This window comes from Sparus aurata, chromosome 12 (genome assembly GCF_900880675.1).
Source record: "Sparus aurata chromosome 12, fSpaAur1.1, whole genome shotgun sequence".
Classification (NCBI taxonomy): Eukaryota; Metazoa; Chordata; class Actinopteri; order Spariformes; family Sparidae; genus Sparus; species Sparus aurata.
The window spans coordinates 14,008,969-14,024,674 of NC_044198.1; the positions used below are offsets into that span (position 1 = coordinate 14,008,969).

The 15,706-nt window shown below is 41.1% G+C and overlaps 1 protein-coding gene across 4 annotated transcripts in view; it reads right to left on the reverse strand.

Moving 5' to 3' along the window:
* Positions 1 to 397: 397 nt before the first annotated feature.
* rabgap1 (RAB GTPase activating protein 1) overlaps positions 398 to 15,706 on the reverse strand; it is a 75,225-nt gene continuing 59,916 nt past the window's right edge. For all 4 annotated transcript variants that reach the window (XM_030434799.1, XM_030434798.1, XM_030434797.1 and 1 more), the window contains 6 exons: positions 14,938 to 15,048; positions 14,571 to 14,675; positions 12,681 to 12,764; positions 7,585 to 7,656; positions 4,834 to 5,034; positions 398 to 3,953 (listed from right to left, as the gene is read on the reverse strand). In XM_030434799.1, coding sequence (XP_030290659.1) covers positions 3,831 to 3,953; positions 4,834 to 5,034; positions 7,585 to 7,656; positions 12,681 to 12,764; positions 14,571 to 14,675; positions 14,938 to 15,048 — 696 coding nt within the window. In that variant the 3' untranslated portion in view covers positions 398 to 3,830. The remainder of the gene's footprint in view (positions 3,954 to 4,833; positions 5,035 to 7,584; positions 7,657 to 12,680; positions 12,765 to 14,570; positions 14,676 to 14,937; positions 15,049 to 15,706) is intronic.

Below are 15,706 nucleotides of genomic sequence, written 5' to 3' on the forward strand. Positions count from 1 at the left end.
AGACAGATATACACTAGACTGTATTTAAAACACATTTCTTACTATCAATTAGTTTCTAATGAATTATCTGTTGATCAATAACTGTTTGAGCTCCTGCAGACATCATCAGTCTGTGATCAGTCTGGTTCACACTATGTGCACTGAGTACTTTAACTTTTTTGTCTCAGTTTCATGTTCATTTCATCATCAACAACACTACTACCAGCAGTTTTGAAGGTTTGGCTTAACAGTCCTGCTTCGTCGTCTGAAGGTTAGTGAGAATAAGGTGCATTAGATTCATCAGGTTTTTGTGCACAACCCCCCCTTCTACACCTTTAATGTTGCGATGTGCTTTCATCTCCCAACAAATGTACCAACCAGGCCCTTTCCTTTATAAAAAAGAACGAGGCCGACCAGCTTTTGTGTCGATATCTTTATATTGAAATTCATGAAGTATACACAATGCATCCTACACTATTACAATTTCCACACGTTGATAATGTTTTTCTCTCGTTGGATGATAAAGCTACGTTTTGGCATTTAATGAACCAAACAGCAGTCTGACTGAGAAGCTTGGAGCAAAAATAAACATTAAAAACATAAAACATCGTCGTGGATTAAACTGTAGCACGGCAGCAGGTAGGTAGGTACAAGTAGGCAACATTAGTTATAGTTACAGAGTAGAAAATCATAAACAAAAACTCAATATTCATTTTTTTAATGTTTGTTATGTACAACCCAGTGCCTTTAGAGGAACGGCCTTTTTTTTCCCCCCGACCTTTCTTTCAACCTCTTCTGGACTTTTCCTCTGACATCACAAGTGTGGACTCCAGCCAATCAGATTCAACCTTCAAGTTAGACGCAATTTTACAGTAAATGTTCGTTTTAGGCTGGCAAAAGAAAAACAACTTCTGCTTCAGTCTAATGTGATTAGTAAAGCACAAATAGAAATTTGAATATTTTGACATTTGTAGTCAGCGAAATATGAAAACACACACATACACACACACACCCACGGCAGCACTTTTTAACCCCCTCCATCCCCTCCGGACTCATTTAGAGCGCTTGGTTTGACCCCTGCTTTGACCTCTGATGACATCACTCAGAAGTCCTGTGATACTGATCCACACTTAAGGTGCAGAGTTACAGTCAACAAGTGTCTTCATGCGTGTGACCTTTCTGGCCCTACATTCACAACAGTGTGTATGTGTATATACACTCAGTGGCCACCATTATTTAACATCTGCTTTTTTCCTCCTGAACACATTGATTTTCTCCGAGGCATGAACTGAAAATGTTTTTTCAGGGATTTTGCTCCTCGCCGGTTCGTTATAAAGTCGATCAATTCCTGGAGATTTTTTGGAGGAGCTGCGAGATGCTCGTGCTGTGGTTATCTCGTTCCATTTCATCCCAAATGTGCTCCACTGAGCCGAGTGCAGGCAGCCGGAATAAACACACGTTTCTGTCATCTTACTGGATCCATCTTTGGATGAAGAGCTTTGTCACACGGCCACGAAGAGATGCACCCGGACAGTAACAATGCTTCTAACATCGTGGATAAGCAAAACGCCATTACAACACCAGATTCTACATTTGATTCAACACGTTTGTTACGTCAGTTCTGACCGCACGGGACAGCAGTAACCTTCATTTGGTGCATTATGAAGCCTTTTCCAATCATCTACCAATTGCCTGCTGTTGCAACTATGCACACACTGGTACTCTGTGCTTAACGAATCTGTATTTGTGGCGTTCCTTGACAGTTTTGATCATTGGCTCCTGCTATCATTACCATCCTATATAGAGACAACCATCCTCCGCTAACACCAATAAACATGCCATCTTCCCGATCAAGAATGATACGCCTTTTATACTTTTTGTCAGAAATAGGGCTGGTCGATATCAGGCCTAAAATAAGGCAGTGATATTTTGGGGTATTTTTGTGATCAGGATATCCTTGATGACATGACAGATGGCTGCTGAACTCTCTTTTTACTCTTTATACTGTTGGTGGCTACTGCTTGAGGCAAGTTAGGTTCAGTGTCTTGCCTTCTTTTTGACATAATTCGCTCCCCTTTAGAACCAACTCCTCGACTTTGGCGCCAGTAGCGATGTTACTTTCAGCCATGCTTGTTGTTGCTGTGCGTCACGGACAGGATATGTATTTTTAAATCATATTAAATAGAGAACAATATGATATGGTGCATCGCTAGCCAAAGAGAAACCAAACCTCTTGACCTTGTCCGTATGTTTGGAGAACACTGATGCTTTAACAAGCAGGTGTCCCGAATAAAGTGGCCCCTGAGTGTTTGTTCTGTACCCGTCTCTGTATGAAATTAACAGTGCGATTCTGTGATTCAGTGTTTGTGTGTATAGTGGTAAAAATACATCAGACAAATGTCTGACTAAACTGTGAAAGGTTAACACAACACGGCCTGCAGACATGACCCTGCCAGTCAAGGTCGAAGATCACAGAGAAGACGGAGGCAGGTTTTAAAGGTGCGTTCAGGTGCAGCAGGAATTACAACATTCTGTGTGCGTGCGTGTTTTCCATTTTGACTTCAACTGAGTGATGTTTTTGTTTGTAACGAGCATCGCACCACTCTTGGGCTAAACAGTGTTCTAACATTCATACAGACACTGTGTATCACATGCGGAGGTCTGCGTGGTTTGGAGCTTTATTTTTTTTTTTTATCTTTGTGCAGAATATCCAAACCAAGCAAACCTCGAGCAAGTTTCATGTCTGAAAGTTGATGTGAGGAAAGTACAGCTGTGGCTTTTTATCACCACAGCTTTTAACGCTTCTGTTCTGACGGTAAATTGTATATTTATATCCACTAGTTTCGTCGTTATCGACCTTCAGAGCAAGGTTTTGTCAGCAAACTTTTCTTTAGCATCATTCATATACAAATTTGAACATTAAAGGAACGAGACAAAACAGGAAATAACTTCCCTTACATGCATGCACACACTCATAACCTTAGTGCTTTTTCTTTCCCTTGGGCTCCGACACGCTCTCTCTCGTCTTTCCTTCTTTATACACACAATTTAACGTTATTTCAGTCATTATTTATGCATTCAAAAACATTGTTCAGTCACTCACACACACACACACACACACACAGAGATGAACACGTACACCTCACAGTCGGCACAAAACAAAAAACATGCACACTCAAACACACATACATACATCCTCTTTACATAAGCACATTCATGTACATACATAGAAAAAGAAAGGTATTGTTCAACGTAAATTAGAAAAAGCTCAGTTTTGAAAAGGCGTCTATTAGCTCTCGTACCTAAAACAAACATTTTATAGGGACTGGTTGGTTTGTGCCAGCAGTTTAGAGGGGAGCACGCAGAACAGTAAGGAAGGACGGAGTGTTTTTCTTCTCTATCCCGTCAGGACAGTTACAGTTCAGGTGTCCTACCTTCCTTCTGCGGGTCTTTAATATCAGCAGTACAAAGACAGAAATAAATGAAGCTTTTTTTCTTTTTTTACCCTTTTCTTTCTGTGACCGTTGGAAGCACATTGTTTCTCTCGGGAAAGTGGTACCGTTGTACTTCATCGTGTGTTTTTCAACCCCTTCTCATCAGCACAGTTGGCTGTAGTCATTTGGGTCGGAGCGGGGAAGAAACGGATGGGGGGGTGATGATTAGATCAGGAGGGAAACACAAGGACATTTTTGATAAGAGGAACAAGAAAACACAGTCTTTAGTAATGGTCATCCTGGGATTGAACGTTCAGTGTTCAAGTTATGGCCCAGCGGGTTAAAGTTAGGCGTCCAGAGGTTTCAGCGTGAGCGCCACACATGGTCTGGGTAAAACTGGATAATTGGGTTGTCAGGTTAGGTGGTCTCCTTCCCCTGGGTTCCAGTGACGGTCTTGATGGAGCTGAGTGTTCGGTTGAACCAGGTCTTCTTGGCGGCCTGCACCTCGTTGAGGGCCAGACCCAGGTGGTGCTCCAGGTCCTGATTGAAGAGGGAAGAACTGCTATTGTAACTATCACACAGACCAAAACAAGTCTGACAATCAATAAAAAAAAGAAGAGTACAGGCCACTGTGTACTTCTTTAGAAATGTCTAGTGTCTGTTTCTGCCAACTTGCCAACAGTTTTGAACCCAATTCTCTTCCCACTCTGAGAAACAATATAAATCATATGAAGTCCTTCTTTTCTTTTGGACATCATCGTAAATAAGCTCTTCACAGAGCCCCTTGTCGTTGTCAGTGAACAATTTTATAGTAGATAAAAACAAATGGTTCCCTGTCTTCTGGTCTATTTTCTTTGAACTCACCATATTTTAGCCTCTTTCTAGAAAACCAAGACTGAACTTTATTTCTTAATCTCACCCATAATTCCAAGAGACTTTAATGCTGCTTCAGATCCTGTTGATCACAGCAATGTCATCAATCAGTTAGTGAATTTGATGCCACCGCTAATGCTTCCAATTTCTTTAAGCACGTCTTTTTATTTGCAAACCTTCTGCTGTGATTTGTGGCGCCTCTGCAGTCCTAGCACTTCTTTTCTTGTGGTGCTCAAAGGTTGGTAAAATCATGAGTGTGAAAATATGACCTGAGTTGAACACTGTATAAGAAAGCAGGCAGACAGAACACCCCCCACCTAAATGACTGTACTGGCTAGAAATTATTGAGCCTCAATTCACATCGCAGACTTTCTGACCCCTTATGAAGGCAGCTGTATCCTCCCACTGAGTCTGTCTTTGTTAGTTCCTCAAGGCTGTCAAAGTCGTACTGAATGTGTCAGCACACCAAAGAAAGCACAAGCGTGTATGTGATTCTTAAACTCTCCCATTTTGTAGTTTGATGTGGGTTCAAACCGTGTTAGTGTACCTGGATTTTGCACTCAGCCTCCACCAGCTGCAGTTTGGTCTGTGCTAGCTCCAGCTCCATCTCTCTCAGCTGGTTCTTCAAACCCTCCTTCTCCTCGTCTGTCTCCTCAGCGCCCCCAGCAGGGGCTGAGGTCACTGCGGCCCGCACGCGACCCTCTTTGTTGAAAAGACTACTGCACTTCTCACAGCCTTCCACCTTGGACTAATGAAGGAAAGAAAAAGGAGGAAATGTCAGAAAAGAAAACAAGATAATGATAACTTCATACCAATCACTTGTTTGTGTAGTATAATTTTAAGTTGAGTCTTGTTCAGGAGGAACTATTGAGTTTAGTGAGAAAGAATTGTACAGATCCCGGGGAGGCGTCACCGAGAACACCAACCTTGAATAACTTAATTTGTTTTTTGGGGGCGGGAGACAACTGCTTTCACGCTCTGTCTCTTGCAAAGCCACTCCTTAATGAAAAGTAAACAGTAGCTGTGTATGTTAACTGCTGCCTCAGCACACGACAACATCTGAATGTCCAGATTCTTTTCCACATTCCAACTTCGAGACAAGCGCCACCGATTCTGGGAGGTGAACAAACAGACCTCTCCTAAATCACTGGACCTCTCATACGTTGACTTCAGCCTCGCCGACTTTGCTCGACAAAATCTGCGTCTGGGTTGCGTTACAGTAGATTCGTAACTCTTACCTATTAATAATCTGTACATTTGTATTTTTTTTAATCAAATACCTGTGGCCAGCACACAGCAAAAGTGTAACAATACCGGCTTCACCAAATTAAGAATGGGCACTTTTACATATAGTGGAACAGCGGAAATAAGAGAAGAAATATTGAGTATGAATTGTTAAATCAGGAGCACAAATAAGTAATACAAGGGCCCAAACTCTGTTATTGTTTTTTTTTTAGAAATAAAATGTGCAAGTGATGAAATAAAATAAAAGACCCTTTCAACTTATAAAGTCCATGAAAAGAAATCAAAGTGTCCATCAAAGACCTGCCATACAAGAAGAAGATAAATGTGCAAATACCTTGATTTCCTTTGGTCGATGCTGTTTTTGCGCCTTTCTAAAGACTACTGTCAGTGTGGAAAAACCTTTTGACAATCTAACAAAGAAAGTCTAAAAATAAAACGGCTCAATCGAAGATTTCACTGTTGGTGAACGGACACAATCTCCAACCAAATGTAAATACAGCGTTGTCATGCCGTGATGAGCTGCTGTCTGTCTTTTTTTGCAGCAGAGATATTTTTACAGTTTGAGAGGAGACAGTGTGTTCTGTGTGGTTACTGAAGCATGGCAGCTCATTAGTGTAGCAGCCATTCAAGCCAACTATGCCTCCCCTCTTCAGTCAGGGCTGAACTCTACCCAACCCTTTATTCAAAGAGCTCTTTTTGGTGCCCTTGTGTGTGACGAGCTATTATGGGCACAAAGCATTTGTGTGAGCAGCAAAAGAAAAATTCAGTGCAAATGGAGCTCATAGTGACTGTGCCGCTCAACAACACCACATTCAGGTACTTTAACTTCTTCATTGTTTTTCACTGTTATTAGATCCAAGCTCCTCTCTTAAGTGTCTTTTGAGGGAGTAGGATGTTATACAGGACAAGATAAGGCATCACAGAGACAGAAATGATAGCTCTCGCTTAACTCTCTCCCTAAGATGCCTCATGGCTACTTCTTTAATGGCAATGCTGTCTGGGCACAGTGAGCCCACGGTAGATAGATTTGTGCAGTAACTAACAGCGTTGTCCACGGCCCCCCGGTTTCATAGTCGAGGTGTTGCGCTTTGGTCGAGATATTCCCACAAAATTAATATTTCATGACAACAGTACATTTCCTTTGGATTAAACTGTCGACTGGGTTAAAAGCTGAGTACTAATTAAACGTAACGTTTCCTGGCTCATCGCTGAAGAAGTGGCTGAGAGCAATAATGAGGCAGCAGTGTGCCGGAGCTGAAATTGTTTCCGTCGTCACTTTAAATAGAGTTTCAGTGAATAACTATGTCAGTATATTATTTAAACATTTCTAATTAACAGTGTTGTAACTTACAGTTATACATTACTCACTGCACATCATTGTTCACCCTCATCAGTTATAATTGCGATTGCTGACTGTTGTTTTGCATTTGCTGCTTCATTATTAGTAATATGATAGAAAAAAAGAGCACGCACAAACACAAACACACACTCAGCAGCATCCTTTACAGGACTTCTGTAGTCCGTCCTGTTGTGAGTCCTTGGGCAGTCCTAACTGAGCTTACCGCCAACATGGCCTTTCTCCCAGCTACAGTCTGAACAAACAGTTCACGAGCCAAGTGTGCAAGTGCTGGAAGTGAGATTCTTGGCCCTGGCTCGTTGGCCGTACTCCTCATTCTTCCCCGAAAAGCTTTGATTTCACTGCCATCCATGACAATAAGACGGCAACGTCATTCAGACAAGGGCGAGAGAGCAAAACTGTTTGGAGAACCGGATTTACCGATCTAATATTGTAACAGTGTACAGACCATGCCTCCTAACAATCACCTGGGTATAAACAGTCGACCTGCACATGTGATAGACATAATAATGCAACTATTCCTGGCTGCCATCCAGAATCTTTAAAGACACACACACATGTACATTCATACTCCTGTTTCTAACAGCTCTGCGGTGACACTCCACTAATAGTGCTGGCTGTTAATCTACAGGAAGCGTTTGAGTGCACACAGTCGTGTTCAGAGGTGTGTGTGTGTGCGTGTGCGCATGTGCTCACCCGGATTTTCTCCAGTTCTCCTCGGTTGGCAGTCTGTTGTTTCTCCAGTCGTTCACTCAGCTGGGAGCAGATCTATAAGAGACAGAGACAGTCGTTCATAAAGGCTGCTAAAGTCCACTGACTTTCTACTGAGCCATTCAGCTGGACACTCAGTCAACAGTGCTTTGTGATACTTAATCTAGAAAGCTGCACACTGTTAGCAAAAACAGAATGGTACAGATGAAGCAGCCTGTTTATACATTTTAAGATAGTTTAAATGAACTTGCAGTATCACATGAATATGAATATGAATAATGACACTTCACATAAATAACACTGGTTCTGCTAAGGTTATGATCTGAAAATACATGGAAAAGTATTCACGTTTACAACGTGAATACATCAGTCGTTCTACTGGTGGCTTTCCATCCACCTATGTTTCAATTTAAACATTTTAAAAACTTAAAACAAGCAAAAGAAAAATCCTGTAAAACTGAAACACCTTCACAATGAAAGCCGCCATGTTTCCCTGTCCCATTCATCGTGTTTTCTGTAACTAAACAACCAATCAGAGCACACCATGTGCTTCCTCTTTACAACAGCAGGAGCATGCCCAAAGTATGTGAATGGCAATGGTACATGTTGTGTATGTGTGTGTGTTGTGTGGATGGACATTATTTCTAAAATGGTGCCAAAAGGCTTGTCCATATGTACGTGTGGACTAAGTGTGAAATTTCAGATGTGTGTGGAGTGATGAGCACATCGTCACTGTAACATTCATCAAGTTAATACGTCAAACAAACAGAAACGCTGTATTTCCATCATGTTTTCTACTGGTTGAGGTTTGACTGGCACTCTTTTATAAACTGTCATGATGTTGCCCTTCTTCTTCTTCTGCAAAGGCATAACTGCATCCGACTGGAGAATTACCATCATGTATAAACCAACTTCTATTAATCCTTTGCACATTGTCCTGAAATTCGGTTCGAAGTTTGCAATACATTTCGGACAGAAACCAAACAACTGTAATGAACAGCTTAATGCTTTAAGGAATGAAAAACGCAGTCGCCCTTCACTTCCTTCCACCCCAAAAAGCTTCTTGTATTTTGTTGTTACAGCAAAGCCAGGAGAATATTATGGACAAGTTAACACAAGTGTGTCACAAAGTAAGACATATAAACCAAACTCCCATCAGTGCAATTAGAAACAAATACTAAAGTGTATTGATTTTATTTTCAACTCTCCTCTCCTCTCCACTGCACACAACCTTGTTTCTCCCTGTCTGTAGCTCTTGGTTAATCAGTCTTTGTGACTGAGACTTCATCCTCTTACTTACTGTAAGTCCATTAGTGGTGTCATGAGGTCCCGCTTTTCCATCAGGGCTCACCGGATGTACACACACGAAAAAAAAAAAATGCATGTGCATCCCTACAATACACCAGATCTCTTTTTTCCTCCCTCCTTCTGTACCCATAACCCTCAGCTACAAACAAGCTGAGAGGCACACAAACACACACACACACACACACTCCCACACACTTGTGCTCTAGCTTGCCGTCAAACAGAGAGATCGATGTGACATGAGTCATCCTAACCACGTCTCTGTAGACAGACTATCCATCTCTCTCTATCTGCTCCCTGCATATCTCACCGATTCCCCGTGGCATATACTGTATATCTCCTCCTCCTCCTCCTCCTCCTCTTAGAGATCAATCTATACATCTATCTGTGTATCTTTAGCCGAGCAGATATCCATCTTCCTCCTCCTACATGTCTTTAATCTTTCTCTCCTGTCATATTCTCCTTCATTTGCTCTCGGCTGCCATTACTGTACCCATCTCTCTGCCTCGTCTTCATCACTACTGATCACTTATCCCTCTTGATCTTGCAGCTGCCCCCGTTTGCTCTTTCACTCCCCCCCTGCTTCCTTTTCTCTAAGTAGTGCTACTCAATGGTATGATCTACATCTTTAACTTGAGCTGTAAAGACCACGCTGTCTTCAGTCAGTTCTGTCGCCCACATGGAAAGTAGGCTTTTTTTTAATGATTTCTATCATTAGTAGAAGGACCAAGAGGGACATGGCGAAGAGGACGGCGTGACCTGCTGGGATTTCAAGCTCTGTCGAGGATTTGTTTTAGCCTATTTAAATTTGGGATGAACAGAGAAGTTCTTCTTTTTTTACTCGCTTTTGTGCTCGCTTCTTTCCCATTTTTTTGTTGTACTGTTTATATATTCTATTTTTTGCCACAAACATCTCAGTCTTATCTATTTTGAATGTTTTTTATTCAATAATTCATCTTGTCCCACTGTAACTTCACTGCAAGGGGCCATTTTTGTTTTCGTCGTCAATAAAGCTGGTATACAGTATGCTTATCATCAGCATACTGTAAGCGCATGCAATTGTAATTGCTTTATCACACTTTTTGCATAAACCTGAAGACTAAAAGTAGAGAATTTGGATGCGAAGCTCAATCATGAAATGTTCTGAACATTTTTATGTCTAGTGGGAAAAGGTTTGAAATAAAAATAAATATGATGCTAACAGGACATCAGAGACACGAGCACTGGCACGTGTCGCTGTACCTGGCAAGTACCCCGCTAGCCTTGAGTGCAACTCCACTGGCTCGGCTCCTACAACAGGGATTACAATACGCCACTCGACGCTGCTTTTAGTTTCACCATTAACAGGCGCTTCTCCGTCCTCATGGGCTAGAAGGGGCAATTAGCACACAAAGCTCTTTTGGCTATAATCCCACAAAAAGAGACTCGTCATTTGTAGCCTCTGAAATTGCAAAATTGCAATTTGAAGAATAACTTGAGTTATCTGGGTTGGAAAACAACGACGGCTATTTTGGGGCATTCCTCAACTTGTCAATCCCAAATGGATTGAATGCTGCTGTCCTCCCTCTCTCCGCCACAGACTTGTGTTCATTTTCTGCCTCTCTCCATCCATCACCCCCTTCCATGCTGTCACAAAAAGAACTATTTTTGTCGAAGCCCCATTTTCACACTTAGCTCTGCTGCATGCTGGAAATCTGTAGGCTGCTTTTTGCCCACAGTACATACACGCCAGCATCATATCCCCTTCTCCTCTTCGACAGCTCCTGTCATCGGTTTTCAGATCTGCTGTCAATTCCAATTGGCTGCAAATATTTTTAGACTCAGGTGAAGTTAAGGTCTGTTTCTAAATTAGTCATCCTGCTATTTCTGTCTGCCCTCACAGGGAGCGACAGGATTGTTGCATAATGTCTCTGTGCTGATGATAACAGTACTTGATCTGGGTTTGGTTTATATTTAAGCATTAAGTGACAGGATGAGATCTGAAGGGATGAAAATCACCGTAAGGGGAATTTAGAGAGGCAGGAACTCAAAATATGCTCAGAGACTCAACAATCAAAGGCTGTGGGTTCAGCTTAGGGACAGTTCGTAAAATTAGACATTTCTGCTTCATGAAGTAGATGAGTGAATGAAAACAGATTGCTCTTATATTATTTTTAAATATTTATGGATAGTCTTGCCACGGTAATGGCTTGATCAAAGCTCAGATCTGAAAAGACAAGCCAAATAAGGAGAGATAATTGGAGACGAAGTGCTTGAAGACTCAGGATCAGTTCAGGATGAGATGCATGGACTGAACCAAAACAGACAAAACTATCCCAGAAGTAACAGAACACAAAATTAAACTACAAAAAAAAACTGAAATTCACAATAAGTCTTGAGCAGACACTTGAGTATGAGGGGGCGGCTTAATGATAATGAATACTTGGCCTACTTAACATATGAAAGGATCAGAACAAGAGATTCAAATTGCGGATTTGTCAAAAACTGTTCTCTTCTTCATTTATTTTGTGCTTTATCACACTATGGACTAATGAAGTAACACAGCTTCAGGCTGAGACTCGCTGCTGTGCAGAGATCGCCAACTGCTGGCAGCTTTGGCAGGGGATTATTATAGAGTTGTTCCTTTCAAGCAACCCTTAAAATGTCAATACATTAGGTCTGGGCAATGTGAAATGTATCAGCTATATCATATCAGCAAAATATCTGATTTCTTATATTCCTACATTTTGAAATCTTTTAAAAAGCGCTTCATAAATGCTGAGTCACATTCAACATTCAACACATCCATTAAAGGCAGGAAAAAGACTACACTCCATATCTTGCCATATCTTGATATGACGATATCCAAAATAAAATAATATATAGTCTATATCCTGATAATGATAACATATTGGTAGATTTCCCAGGACTAAATCTTAATATTTTTAACATGTATCTGGCCACATCCAAACATGAATGTTACACTAACACTATGTATCTGATCGTTGATTACAAGCTACTAGAACTACTCTATTCTTTTCTTTTTCTGTGTGCACTTGCTTCTGTAATTACCAAGAGCAGCTTCGCCACTTAAAGATGCCTTCTTCTTCTGTGCTCCTTCCAGATCAATGAGCTGCTTTCTGTTCAAGTACTTTACATTTTAAAGCACCTCATAAAATTTAATCTAAACCAAGGATTAGAATAAACTCTAAAAATCTTGAAATAATTGGTGCCCACTCAAGTTCCTGCTGCTAGAAAAACAACAGCAGCTGTACAGAACTGCTCTACTGGTCAACACCTATTTTTGTCTCCTTGCACCGGTTCCCAGTAGGTTTAAGATCGATTTAAAGATTTTATTGATTACCTTTAAGGCTCTTAATGGCCTGGCATCTTGCTATATTTCAGACCTTTTAGCTCTATTACAGACCTCTGCAGCTTGAAACATTCAAGAGTCCATGTGTAAAACTAAGAGAGACAGCTTATTACATGAGGTTAGCTTGGTTATTGTCATATGCAGGATTATATATTTTTTATTTTATCTGTTTTTTTTTCTTAGATTTTAAAGAGTCTAGAGCCAGCGGGAGGGGGAGGTAACACAGTAGAAGGGGTTATAATGTTTGGTCTAAAATAAAAAAGTGTAAACTGGGGTGGATCTGTCACGGTTCACAGTTTCACTTCCTAAAAAATTTGGGAGGAAAGAGGCATACTTACAGTAAAATGATTCATGATCCAATAGTTCTGCACAAGCAAACTGGTGGGAATCAACATGTTATTAGATACAAGACGTTTTTACATACCTGCTTATATTCTCCAATAATGGAGCCGTTCTTCTTGATCTCTGATTCAGACTTATCAAGCTCTCGTCTGCACATCTCCTTCAGCTGTGGAAATACACACACATCCACAGATTACTGTTAGAGCCGTTACAGGGCAGAGACCAAGGACAGACGCACAGTCAGAGGCCCCTGAGACCGTGTGAATGCCATGACATATAAAGAAGACAGAGTAAGTATTGGCAGGCTCGAAGCTCAGGGCAAAGTCTCACACAACCCGACACACCACCTCCACACAAGCACATAAATCACTCACAGGTACACCTACACATTAAAGACGACAGGAGACATTTGGAGGACAGCACTGAACACACATGGGAACAGAGGACAAGCAGGTCTGTCCTCCACGTCAGAGAGATTCTTCACAAAGCGAATCATCGAAGATCAAGTCGTCTGTCCTCTGACTGTGGAGGGTATGTGTCTTTATAGGAATGATGCAGATGATGGAGGAAGCCCTGAAAATGTTTGGAGTATATTTTTTTTTGTGTTGCATGAATGGAGACAAATATGTTAAACTGTTTCTTTGTTTTTTTTAGCCAAACAGAAAGGGAGAAAATGGCATGGACAAGTAAAAAGATAAAGCTGTGAAGGAAAATTGGGCAGAGAGACAAATAAATGCTTCAGCTTGACATTTGCTGTATGTCCAAAGGCGAATGGCTTGATGCTTCACTGGTCTAAATGAATCCAATAACGGCTGTTTTGTTTACATTTGATTCCCCCTGACTGATTTTTTGGCCTCCTCGTCTGCTGGTGTTAAAGTCAATGAAAGGGGTTAACAGGACTCCCGCTGTACATCGTCGGTTTTGTTAATATTTGTTATTTGTTTATATTAGTACATAACATACTGGGCTAAAATTGTACTTTTTTATTTTCTCTGTGATACTGGCCGATGGTGGCAGAGCTGAAGTCACAACCAGTAATATATAATGAATTTTCAGAAAGTCTTACTACTGAATAGGAGATTATGACCAACCAATCACTTGGGGTAAAAGAAGCTAATATTTGTAATATGAGGGCTTTGCTAGATGTTTGTTACAGAAAAGGAAGACTACTGACTGTCTTCCTTTAGCTTCCTTTATGTTCCCTCCACCAGCATCATAAAGTCGTGGAAGAAAATGCAAGCAGTCAATGGCGATCAATCACAGTGCGCGTTGTTACATTATTGAGGCGTAGGTACGGCACGGAGGATCTCTTGGAAGAAACTGAATATAATTTTCATGATTATGTTTTGCATTTTGTAGTGGGCATCGTGGCTAGATGCCACTAAATCCTACACACAAGATGTTTAGTAAAATAGTATATTAGTATAAATCCAGGTTCTCTACCTCTGGGTGAAGTTGCTGTATGACCAGAACTGTTACCTCAGATAAAAACATAAATGACACGCTTTGTTTTTAAAGAACAGTTTGATAAACAAAGATAAATCAACATGCCGCTGGTCCACAGGGTTTTATTCCACCTGCTGTTTTAAAAAAAAACAACAACAGGTGGATGAAATGAACACACCATCCACAGAAAGAGACCTTATCAGTAAAATCGACTGCTGTTTGGCTTGAATAAAAACCTGCAGACTCTTGGCTCAGTCGATAAGAAACTGCTCAGTCACAGTCTGTCACATTAATATTGAATACTGACGGCTCCTCTCCTCCTTGACCCCCCACACAGGAGATTTAAGCAGCCTCTTCTTCTCAATAATTCTGATAATGCCTTCACCAGAGGATTTGTGTTGCAGTGGTGCTGACCTTTTTTACACTATCTTTAACCCAGTGTGGCAGAAGAGATTTAAAGAAAAGGCTGGACTGATGTCTTAACTATATGCATCAGGCTGAAAAGTGTCCCTTCTTTGGCTCTAACCTGTGCCGACTCTTCCTCCAGTCGTCTCTTCTCGTCCTCGGAGTCCACCAGCTTCTGTTTGGTCAGCAGCAGCTCTTTATTCAGGGCGTCTGCCTTCTCCTCAGCCTGACACACGCACAAACACACACACGAAGGTCATTGAAAGTGAAGCTTGCCCTACTTTATTCTCAGTTTTACCTCCACCGTCTCTCTTTTCAAGGTAAGTTGCGCAAACACACTCACACTTTCACTCTCTCTCATGGTGTTTCAGTTCTTGCACAACTGTTGCCACATATTAACACGTACTTTTAACACATTTGCAAGTGTCCTCAGAGAACAGAAGACCTTTACATACACAAATATACAGCATAAGCTCTGTTTGGCTCACATTGTCGAGGTCTTTGCGCAGGGCTATCTTGCTGCTGACTAGTTCATGTGCCAGGTCGTCGTTCTCCTGCTCCAAGCGCATGTTAGCCTCTTGCAGACGGCGATTCTCCCGCTGGAGAGACAGAGAGAGTGATTCAAAGAGGGAAGGACAAAAGGAGAAAGAGAGTGAGAGAGACAACAAATATACACATAGGGAGACAGATTAGAGACCGAGAAAAACAGAAGAGCATATGAACAGAGAGAAATGTGGGAACATAAAAGAGGAAGGAAAACGAAGAGGGCAGGGAGAAGGGGTTGACCAGGAAGAGTTGTGAGTAAATGTGTAAGAATCTTCTCCTGGCTGGTAGTTTCTAGAGTAATGCAACAATATACATAAGTCCAGTCAGCTGAGAACTTAATGTTTAACGGGGCATAACCTGTTTGTTTATCATTGACAGCAAAGGACAGCTGTATTTAAAACAGATATACATGTCAAATATTATTCCAGACTTGATAAGCAGAAGAGTTGAAGGGACTTTAATGAAATGTATACAGAGAGATACAAAATCTTAAGCTTTTCTTCTAAGAAAAGTTTTTAAGTTGTTTCTTTCTTTGTCTTACCAACACACATTCTCATTTCCAAGTAGCTGCTTTTTGTTGAAATATCCCTGCTCATCTTTTCTCAGGCATATCAAATGTAATGCTTTTCAATTTCAAAACTAGGATTATGTTAAAAAGCGGAATCGTTGAAAAAGATTTTAATACCTTGATAGAGAATCGCAGTAGCAATA